At 38.1% G+C, this 12139-nt stretch overlaps 1 protein-coding gene and 1 long non-coding RNA gene across 2 annotated transcripts in view; one reads left to right on the top strand and one right to left on the bottom strand.

Annotated features, from left to right (window-relative positions):
* The window catches only part of LOC134796152 (uncharacterized), a 118307-nt gene that overhangs the window by 4955 nt on the left and 101213 nt on the right, over nucleotides 1-12139 (bottom strand). The window lies entirely within an intron of this gene.
* Nucleotides 1-12139, top strand: part of LOC134796150 (matrix metalloproteinase-2-like) — a 207453-nt gene that overhangs the window by 189808 nt on the left and 5506 nt on the right. Inside the window, exons 5-6 of the mRNA XM_063768122.1 lie at nucleotides 1450-1599; nucleotides 10592-10737. Of these exons, the coding sequence (XP_063624192.1) occupies nucleotides 1450-1599; nucleotides 10592-10737 (296 nt within the window). The remainder of the gene's footprint in view (nucleotides 1-1449; nucleotides 1600-10591; nucleotides 10738-12139) is intronic.

Here is a 12139-nt window from a genome sequence, read left to right as displayed (position 1 = left end):
CACATAAACCGATGAGCTTTGTAAGTAAACATTGTTATTCAATGTACGGCGCTTAAGTAGCTTGTGTATGATTTTGTCTTCTGAATCATCCTGTATTATCATTAGTATATATCTTTAACTTTTATATTTAGTTGGATGTAGTGGGAACCTATTAAAAATCTGGTGAAGAGAGAGTTAATTTTTGAAATGATCTGGCCTAGTTCCTTTCTAAGTTGGAAATGAGATAGCAGTCGCTTTTTTTAAAACTAGCCTTTGTGCGATTCTTGGGATAAGGTTGTCGAGCGGATGCCAAGCAATAAGATGATGAGGATTGATCAAACTTAAGACTTACTGTCAATAGAAAAAAATATGAGTTACCGTAGAGTCATGGAACAAATCAAAATATGTATTTAAACATTTTTTTTCTTCTTTTATAAGTAGTTAATAATTAACATATTATACCTTAATTATAATAAACGCTAAACTACGCTAAAAAAAGAAACGAAGACCTAGAGTGCGAAGCCGGTCACTAATATATCTCGTGCAAATGGTATCATTTTCAGCGTGTATGTAGGTATTCGTACAGATTTATTTACAATTCAATACCAAACTTGTACCTATAGTTAGTTACTTGTTGTTGAAGAAGCATTAACTCTCTAAAAACTTCATATTGCGGTATACATTAATTTAAAACGTGACTTGAATAAGTATCCAATGGAATCCGAAGTGCTTGCCTACTTTTCCAATGGGATTATAAGGATATAAAACGCCGTCTGGAACTGAAAATGTTCCAGCAACTACAAGTTTTAACCTCACCCTCGGTCTCAATGAATATATTTTATAGTCTTTACAGATCTTCATTTGACACTTTAAAACGACATAATTGTGTAAGCTGATATTTTTTATTATGACGAGGAAAAGCACCCATTTCTCGAGAGATAAATTGTATTGTGATATTCTAGAGAATACATCACATTTTAAGACTTACCTGCGTGCCTGAAAAAATGTAATTAAGGTAAACGTACTGGTGCTCGACGCGGTCCCAGTACATGTCATCTTGAAACTTAAGTCATTGTCAATAGAGGTGACCGCATGGTGTCATCTATTGGACATTAGCATGTCGAGCACTAGTACGTTTACCTAATACCTATAGGTAAGTTATTAGACATAACAGTAGACGACCAAGTTTTAATAAATTATTTTAATAACTTACTAAAATAACTGTCGGCTAAAATAAAAATGTACCTATGGCAACCGACTTCCATCAGCCAAATCTGGATATAATGCTTTTGCTTACCGATAGGTCAAAGCGCTTTAATAATCCAAATTAGTTTACACGTGTCAATAATCTTTGTACCGTTTTATTTTTCTAACGGAATCTTAAGTTCTAACAGAAATGGAGCCGTTCAAGTTTTTCTTTATTATCGTCTGTAAACATTAGATTAACAATTGTTTTTCCCTTGTCTCCAGCCTGTCGTCGACACGTCGCCCTGCCGCGCTAAGCGCGTATGGCACGCGCAGCGTCCTGGCACGCGCCCTCGACGTGTGGGAGCAGGCCTCACGACTCACCTTCACGGAGATCAACTCCGACGACGCTGACATCGTCGTGTCCTTTGCTAGGTAAGTGTTCTATTCACGATTACGAATCTAAGGATTCTAAGGCCAAATCAAAGTGTACGTATGCAATTATTAAAAAAAAAATAGCGTCTTAAACTCTCTAATCCCGCAACACCGCACATAGGTACTCATTTCATATCAGAGATAAATGTAAAATAGATGTAAGTGTATGGCGGGATAACTTGGACTACAACTTACAACTTTCTTGGATTGGCTGATAATCGGCAAGACAACCCTCCTCTCCTCCTCCTTCTTGAGAGGCTGGCCAGACATAACACTAAACAGAGACGAATGGAAGAAGAGGGGGGAGGCCTTTGCCCAGCAGTGGGACACAAGTGGGCTATGAACAATAATAAAGATGTAAGTGCTTTAATGGAAATAAACATATTTTCTCCAATATGCTCGGAAATGTTCACCTTATTGTAGCAAAAATAGTACGCAAAGTTCTTCGTTATTGTCAAACTCTAATAAAAAAAAATCAAACTATCGCTGTCCTGCTCTAGCGGACGGGAAGTAAAAAAACACTACAGTAATAACTTATTACTGTAGTGTTTTATACTTTTTAAAAATAAAAACGCAAACAGCCAATTATTATAACCGCGAGCCGCGTCTACACGTCCCGATCAGCTATCATTTCAAGCTATAGGATAGAGTGAGATAATAAGATAAACGACCTTACTTGTCTCGTTCTTACAAGACCGTTGTGCTCGTGTATGATCGTGCGAATACTGCTTAATAAAATCAAAGATTATTTTTATGTTTTTTTAAGGATCTCATCGGTATTCATAAAGCTTATATAGTTTGTCAAAGGACTTTCTCATTTCAATCATAGACAAAGAGAATCATACTATCTTTGTCTTACACTAGTACTAGCACCCAAAAGAAAAGGATGGGTATAGTTTTCCTGGTTCTTACTGACTGACAAATTAGTTTGACCAACTATATTGCACAATTATATTGAATGAACGAATATTGAATGGTACTGAATGGCAGAATAAGTTTGTGCCTTTAACTTTTAAAAATGTATTAAAGAGGGAAATAGTAGATTGTTAACCAAGGGTTGAAAGGCACCCATTTCTGTCGAGGTAGTTTGGCGCTCGAACGCAGTGAGAGCGCCAATAGTCCGAGACGGAAATGGTGCCTTTCACCCGAGTTAAACACTCTACTTTTCATATCGAATGCGAGGAAACCAAACAAGACAAGGCAATTTCGTAAAATCAGTAATTGAAGTATACCTAATAGACCTACGGCCATGATTTTTTCCTTAAGACTTACTTGCAATCGGAGACTTTACATGTATGAAGATTAATAACCCCTAGCGAAAATCATTTAGATTGCAATATTTACGAAAACACACATTTTTTAACAAACTGCAGTATTTTAAAAATGATTTGTTCAATATAGTATGAAAATCAGCGGGATTGCCTCTTACTTTTTAATTTTATACTTTTTCGTTCTAAAAGCCGCAACAGACTACCGGACCGCACCGCGACCTTGGTGCGCCGCACCATGTAATAACATAATAAAAGTATTTTAAATATTAAATAACAATTTAATTAATAATATAAGAATGTTTTATCTTGTATTTTATTTTATTTTCATGAATATAGTGCTAAATAACTTTTAAAACCAATTTAATATCGTACAAACGTTTAACTGTGGCTGTATAAGATTCTGCCTTTGCTTATTTACGCAAGTGTAAGGTTTAAAAAAATATTTTTGGTGTATTCCTTTTGGTTCCCGTCTTATGAAATCGAGTAAATAGAATTCAACGAAAGAAATCAAGAATAAATTGTTTTTAACAATTTACTTACATCATTTTGTATAAAAAAAGGATCAACGTGGGATTAGTAAAATTAAACAATTACCAATTGTTCCAGGCGAGGAAATAAAGACACTATTTTTCCAATTTGTTTCTACCCAGTTGTTTGTGGGACGGGGACGCAGAGGAGTACACCATTTTTCTGCACTAGAGCATAAACGTATCACTTTCTGCGCACCTTCTAGAACAACAACGACCCACTTTCAGAGCATGAGATATGAAATAGTTTTTGACTTGACATTTTGATGTGAAGGTTCGATTTGAGTGATGCTTCATGCTTAAATAATTATTTTACCTTATTTCCTCGCATGTTTGGAGAAAAGCACTATATATGCCTTTGCCTCGGCAGGAATAGCAATTCGTGGATTCGTCTTCTTTGTCGGACGACGCGAATAATGTACTATTAAATTTAAAAAAAACTCAGGAATAATCTTCAGAAAAAACATCCACTCGTAAAAAGTAACTTAAATAAGTAAGTATTTATTTATTATCTTATTAGATACATATGTATTTCGGATGTTTAATTCTAGGTCCATACTGCCTACATTTTAAATTGACAGTGGAATTGAAGTTAATTGTACAACAAAAGTTCTTTCGAAGTTATTTGACCAAAATGATATTCTAAATAGTCAGTCTAGCATGAAATCCAACCCAACAAAACTAATTAACCAGCAATTAGGTTAATTAGGTATCTATTATTTTAATATCTGTTGTTAATATTTTCCGTCCGTTGTAATTTTTTTGTGTTATCCAACAGGGACTGCACTTAAACGTTTTAACAATAACTCCTGGGTTCAATCAATGTTCGTAATACGTCATTTATTGCGGTAGAGTGACCATGATTAAATTACAGATCAGAGCGAGCAGAAAGCGGTCGGCCGCTCCGACTGCCCGGTGCGATAGTGCACTGCATATCTAATAAACCGCAGTGGATCTGTGCTGCCAATAATACCCCTACAGTACTACAATTGATTGTTGACGTATTATTAGGGTTCCGTACCCAAAGGGTAAAAACGGGACCCTATTACTAAGACTCCTCTGTCCGACTGTCCGTCTGTCAATCACCACGCTGTCTCTAATGAACCGTGATAGTTGAAATTTCACAGATGATGTATTTCTATTGCCGCTATAACAAAAAATACTAAAAAGAACGGAACCCTCGGTGGGCGAGTCCGACTCGCATTTGCGTGTAAAAATGCCCTTGTGGCCTATTTGCTAAATAAATGTTGAAGTTTGAATTCAAACGTTGCTTATGAAATAGATAAATTATATTATCCGGTAATTTAACATTAATCAATGTGGTGTATTTTATTATGAATGACACATATTTACCTACTAAAATAAATAGCCCAAGGAGCGTGTCGTGCTCGAAATATGTTTCAAACATTGTTTCATGGCGGGATTAAAACTTTTACAGACATTATTATACCGACTAGCATGAACTCACTCTAAACTTGCAATATTTGGTATCGTAAATTTATTTCAAAATTGGTTAATAGTTGTTACCGTTAGCCAAATATCCATTACAATATACAACAACAACCTTCCAAAGCCGATTCCAATCCTAAAAGCATAGTGACAACTTGCAATGTTACCGGTGCGGATGCTGAAAGGATTAGGCTAAAGATGTGTCAATGGCCTCCGTAATTGGATACACCTCTCGTCCAAGGCTTAAGAGGCAGATTATGCCGGTCCCCGGCACCAGATGGAGCTCCTGTTAAAATTTGGACGGTGACGCATCGTTTTCAATTCAGTGCGTGGGATGTTTCGCTCGGCACTCTATTCAGTTTCATTGAAATGTACGTGACTCGCAAAATCCGCTTTCGGTCTTATCTATTGGAAAAACGTGCACGTGTAAATAATAATTAAAACAAGGCTACATTTATACAACAAATAAAATGTTTAAATTAAGCACGTAGCCTTATGTTAGGTAACGTTTTGAGGTTTTCCTTTTTCGTTCCAAAGTTCCTTTAACCACTGATCAGTCTATACGTTTACTAACTAAATTTCAACTGTAATCTATAATAATAAAAAGCTTAATATTTTGGAATGAAATTTGTAGGTTTTGAATATATCATTTTTAAATAACTTCCGGCCTGATTCGAACTTAACATATGACCTTTACGAATCTTTAGCAAATTTTTGACCGTAACGAAACAGGCCGTTGGTCTGTCTAGTACCAAAAATAGAAACCTAAGGGAGTTTATTTCAAATCTAGATCTACTAGTGTAAGTAAATGATTTATTTTATATCATGTGTATAAATTTTATCGATCTAAGTATATAGATCGAGCGATAATGACAACGCGCGATTAGAGTTCGCCCGCGCCCTAAGCCCTGACAAATGACGGAGCGTCCCCGACAGCGGTCGCATATCGAATGAGCGACGGCCAAAGTTTCGCTTATTAAATCGCCGTAGACGACGATATGAGAAAGTCGAGCGACAAAAAGCGCCGCGCGGACATATTGCGACCGCCATATTGCGGCCAGCTTCAAAACTTGCAGCGCTAACTTCACTGTGGTCTTGCATATTTTTATTTTTTCTACAGTATCGAAAACGTGCAGCTCTTGATAAGTTGTGGTCACGTGCTGAGTTTAAACTTATTAGTTAGCCTACAATGGATTCATTAGAATTGGATTCACGTAATTTTAAAACAGTCTGCATGAAAAGTTGCGGATCAGAATACGCGTCAAAACTATCGTCAATATTTAATGACTTAACAAAACGGGGTATGTCTCTATATGTAGAACAATTAGATTGTTACATATACTTTTGAATGCAAGAAATAGAGATAGGGATATTATCTATACATATTTTGAAAAGTATTCCAAAGTAGCAGATACTATTGATGCTAACTGTACTAATGAGACTTTAGTTATCAGCTATAAATAAAATTCAATTTTTAAAGTTTTAACATAGTGAAATAGATATCTATTCACAATACAGTCGAAATGAAAAACGTAAAACCACTATACAAATAACTTTTGAGTAGCGAATACTTTCCTCAGTTAAACTCTCTTTTCAAATGTTGATTGGCATTTTCCACTGCCTCGGAAACCATAGTAACGCCGCTACGCACGGGCCGCAGGTGCTACGCCACACGTAGCACTCGTAAGTCGTAGCAACGCTCACTGATACTCGTACAATCACAGCACAATAAAAATTTAAATATTTTAAACAATTTAAATTGATAGGTAGTGTGATGAGGGTAAGTAACTCAGGAGCACCGAAAATCGACCAAGTGCGTGTCGGACCACCCATAATGGAGGGTGCAGTATCTTCAACTTCATACATCACAAAACGCTAAAATAAATTTCGTGCAAATTTTTTATTAAGCTTTTTTCCAGTTTTTTTTATATTTCCATGCCTGGTTCGAAAGTTAGAGGGTACACGATATTTTTGTATTCACTGAATTAAACAGACGGGCGTCCAGACGGGCATATGACGAAACTGTAAAGGGTTCCTTTTTTGCCATTATGGCCCACTAAAATGCGGTAGTTTCTATTAGAAATTTCCACTTAAAGACGCAAATTTTCATTTCACACGAGTTAATTTACCAAAAACTAAGTCATATAATGCACAGTTTTTAGTCCATAACTAGACTGTATGACATGTCGTCAGTGTTGTACGTTTCTAATAGGATAAAATGATATTGGCACAATATTGGGCGTTTACATTAATCCATCGAGCATGCCAACGCTTCATAAACCGATTCTGCAAAAATTAAAGTGTTTCTACAATATTGTTAAAAGGGTTTTGATATGTTCGCATAAACCGCGGACACGTAGATTATCGTGCCCATAGATTATTGACGCGACGCGTAACTGCGACGCTTTACCTGCCACGGATTTAACGCAGCCGTTAACTTATACTACACACTATAAAACTCTTCCGCGTGCGATATTCAGGAGCTTCCGATAGCTACTCAGATATGTACCCTGCTTGATACGTACCTGTGTGCGTTTTAGATTCATGTACAATAAAACTGGGTAGCATTTGGTACAAATAAATAACATATTAATGTATTCTACTAATAAAAAAATAAATCAAAAATGATCGGTTTCCAGATCATCTAAAATTGTAGATACCTACTTAATAACTTTATTAAAACTACCTAGTGTGCTGCTATAATTTATCTACTCAAATTGTATTTCTTTATAACGTGTAATTTTAGCTAAATATTATTTATGTATAAAATGTAGACTTTAAATATGTACAACATTTTATCATTTACTACCCCATACGTATGGGATATATGTATGGGATAGTAAATGATAAAATTTATTCAGTAGGCACCTAGTTGTAAATTAACAGTTGTTAAAACTAGCATTTCATTTTCTACAATAACAATTCTTGACTTACAGTACCCTGTTTTCAATTGAGAACAGTAGGGCTACCGCCAATACCGAAAATCGTCAATTGCGGGCATTTTTCTCTGTCACTCTAATTACGCCTTCATTGGAGTAAAAGAGTAAGATCCCCGCAATTTGCGAATTTCGGTTTTCGCGGTAGCCCCTCAGAACATAAGTTCACGCGCATTGGATTTAATCGAACTCAAAGAGCATTTATTGATGTAACACAATTATTTAACAAGGTGCTATATCAATTTCGGCCGCACGGAATCCGTACAGCGGTCCATCATCACTGCATCGCGCGGATCGCGCCGACACACCACACGACCATTATATGCGTCTGCGAGATTTATAGCTCTCATAAACTGTAATATTACCCAAGTAATAAAGGATACGTACAACTTAACTGCGTTCTCCAACTCGCTGGTGATGTAAGTGCAATTACTGCTATAGCGAGTACTCAGCGAGACTATAGCAATAATGGCAATAAATCCACGCGCGACTGTATATATATGTACCTATGTATTATATTGTATATTTAGGTGACTGTATATGTATTATACCGGGTGTGGCCTGTAATACGAGCAAAAAATTTAACTGTAGGCTGTACTCCTCATACTGACCAACATTTGTTCAGCAACTTTCAAAAATTACTTGTGGTTTGATTTTTAATACACTTTAAAGTTTATTCTAAGACGCAATGTATTGCGAATTTTGTTATGTTTAAGGCGTGACAAGCAACGTCAATCACAATGATATGGCGTGGCGATGGCGTCCATTGAAGATAATATTTATTTTGTATGAAAAATAGGGACTCTAAATAGTTCATAATTTTTAAAAGTTGTTGAACAAAAGTGTCATCGTATGAAGAGTACAATCTATATTTTAATTATTTGCTCGTGTTACAGGCCACACCCGGTATAGTATTAGGTAAGAGGATAGCGAAGAACCGCGCTTCCCCATACAATTGTAGTTTCCATTTTCGTCTCTGTGTATTGACATTAGGGAAAGTCCGTTTTCCAATTTGATGTATATTTATGTCAACCACAGCCTAACACATATACTCATTTATGACCATAGCTATGCCCTTGCTTTTCCATAATAGGGACTACGTTTGTATAGAGAAGCGGACCTTCGTTATCTTCTTAAGTAAGTACCTACCTACTTACACTCAATAAATGACGGAAAATAGGAGGTCTTGATTCCTCAAGACGAACCTCCACCATAGGAGCAAGCAAAAACTATAAACTATCTAAGATGCATGGGGCTTAGCCAAGATGCCAATCGTTTTCGCAGTAGCGAACGAAACGCTAATGTCTCTCTGTCGCACTAATATGGAAGAGTGATAGGGAGACATTCGGCGCGATTCGGGAAAAGAATTAGAGACTCATTAGATATGAAATAGTAAACATACGTGACGTTCCACGGCAAAAGGTACCATTGCCCAGCTGAATATTGGAGGAGCGTTAATAATAGCGTAAGCACCAGCCGCCATAAGGTACCTTTTCGTTTCGTTCGCGATTACTTCGCCTTCCGATCAGTTGCTTAGTTCCTCATACCTACTAAATACCCAAAATCTAATTAATTAAATTAAAGGATGCGATGTACCTACTATTTATGTTTTGGATATTTGTAGACGACGAGCTGAATTCCTTATAGCTCCGCATTGGGGCTAAATACCCAAGGGCCGCCGTTTATTATTTTTTTCACAAATTAGGTAAATATTATCACTCTTGAAAATAACCAAAATTAGTTCCCTTTATTGATAACATAATTTACTCTACGAATTCTACACTACAGGCGCTTCATGCTCAACATGCCTCAGTGCAACATTATTTACCCTATCGTATCCTCCTGATAGCACAACTTCCGCACAAAACTCGATACTCGGGCTCGGTTAATATGGCGTGAATTATACGCAGACCGGTCTTTTCGTTGTTTTGCGTCGCTAAAAATGATTAGACGCGGGTAGTGGAGTGCCGCGCCGGGCCCCGGGGACGCAAGTTTGATTGCTCCAGCGCCATCGGCTAACTGTTGTTTGTAGGGAAATGAATATATTACTACTCCGCCATTGTTTTCTGCCGTTGAAACTTAATGTTGCCACTTTTAATAAAACACTATCCTATTGCATCATTTTTAGTTTTAAACTCAACTACATTAGATTCTTATTAAGTACTTTGGTCAATTCTACATATATAGTACGGCACCTATATTCATAATTACATATTTTACCTAAAGGCTGGTTTTAGTGTCACGCGGACCGTCCGTGCGGATCGCTCCGCAGCTAGTGATCTAAAGGACTCGAGCCTTTTAGCTCTTTTTTTAGGGCTCGCCTCATTTCTTGACGCCTAAAAGGCTAAAAGCCTATTTAGCTCTTTATCCCCCGAGCCTAGTTCTATTTAAGAACTCTTGGGGCTAATAACCTTATTAAGGCTTGGGGCTAAAGAGCTACATAGGCTTTTTTTAGGGGCTTAATAAGGTTATTAGCCCCAAGAGTCTGGGCTCTTAAATAGAACTAGGCTCGGGGGCTAAAGAGCTAAATACGCTTTTAGCCTTTTAGGCGTCAACAGATGAGGCGAGCCCTAAAAAATAGAGCTCCAAAGGCTCGAGTCTTTTGGATCACTACTCCGCACCACCAAATTGTATGAGAAAGCTGTCCGCGCGGACGAGTCAGCTTTACTCTATAACGCTCCCTGAACTTAATACATATTGGTCCGGTGCGGAGCGATCCGCACGGACGGTCCGCGTGACACTAAAACTCTTTCATGTTCACTTTATCAGTACATTGATGTGACACGGGTGTTTTGTTTTGTGTTTCCAGAGGCCAGCATGGCGACGCGTATGCGTTCGATGGCCGCGGCTCGATCCTGGCGCACGCGTTCTTCCCGGGCAGCGGCCACGGCGGCGACGCGCACTTCGACGACGACGAGCTGTGGCTGCTGCAGCCCAAGAACGAGGATGAGGAAGGTAATTTATATAAAATAAATAACTGGTTGTATTAAAACACAAACCCAACAACACAACTATAGATTAAACACAACACATAAATACAATGTAACAGCAATAGATAATCTCAACGTCTACTTACAGCTGGAGATTTTCCAGTAGGTAAATGTCAGAATTACTTATGACTGAGTTTTGAGCATAGAGTTAGACCTAGAAAAGACTGCAGCGATGTCGATAGCCCTCGTAGTGCAAGTGTTATTTATACGTCATAATTTCATAGAAGTTTGCTACGTGGGCTATCAACATCGCTGCAGACTTTTCTTGGTCTAACTCTACCACTATTCCAGCGGACTTTCGATTGTACCGGTTCATAGGCTCATTTGAATATCTATACTTAGGTTTACCCATAGTAAATACCTCATCAGTGAATATAGGCATGCAAATTCCACGAAGAACATATAGCATAATAAAACACATTTTTACATTGCAACTATAAGAAATTCCGCTGGCTCACGACTATTAACAACTATTTCAGGCGAAACAACCCGCCCTTAAACAGAATTTAATGAGTACTTACATAAAAAAGTAGGCACAGCAAGCAGCCACGAAAGTTTCACTTAATTAGAGTAGCGCCGGTAGTTCCATGAAAAGTTAACGCAATTGTAACGTTCGGAAATGAGAATGTCGCGGTCAGCGATGTTTGACATGCAAATGGCGGGGCGAGGCGGCGAGCGCTAGTTCGCACCTTCGCGTTTGCACAATACTATGGAGCCTACCCTAAATACGACAATATGAATAAACGCTGGAGATAGGTATGTACCGACTTAGGTCGTAGGTCCACCTGACATATGTAAAACCTCTACACAGTTCCAAATCCAGTTCCACCAACCAATGTTAAACTAGGCTATGAAAATCTTTTAAGTGTAATGCTATAAAATCAGTTCCAGTTACAACTCACCTGTTGCCATGTTATTACTGACAGATTTTAATACATGTTACTCCGACAGCAATGAACAAGTTTCTGCCACAGGGGATACCTTAGCATAAATCGATACTCTATTTACTAGTTTTCTCATCTATACGAACGTTATCGCGTCATCAGGGGCGTATTTACCCTAGGGCCAACCGGGCCATGGCCCGGGGCGCCAACCCCCAGGGGCGGCATGAGGCGGCATATGCCGCCCCTAGCGGATTGCATTTTGTTTTTCTTCCTTGACTTCTGGGGCGGCGCAACGTATTGGCCCGGGGCGCCAAATTTCAAAATACGCCCCTGCGCGTCATACTGATTTACTCTGAACCTCAGAGCGATCAAACATATAGCAACGTGTGATACCTAAGTTCGAGCGATTTTCCTACTAAGTACATATCACCATTTTCGATTGCTCTATATCGCGCAGTGCTGTTTAAATGCCGTAATACCTAC

This window comes from Cydia splendana, chromosome 13, assembly GCF_910591565.1.
Source record: "Cydia splendana chromosome 13, ilCydSple1.2, whole genome shotgun sequence".
NCBI lineage: Eukaryota > Metazoa > Arthropoda > Insecta > Lepidoptera > Tortricidae > Cydia > Cydia splendana.
Note: the sequence above shows the minus strand (reverse complement) of the source record. Positions and strands in the feature narration are given on the sequence as shown.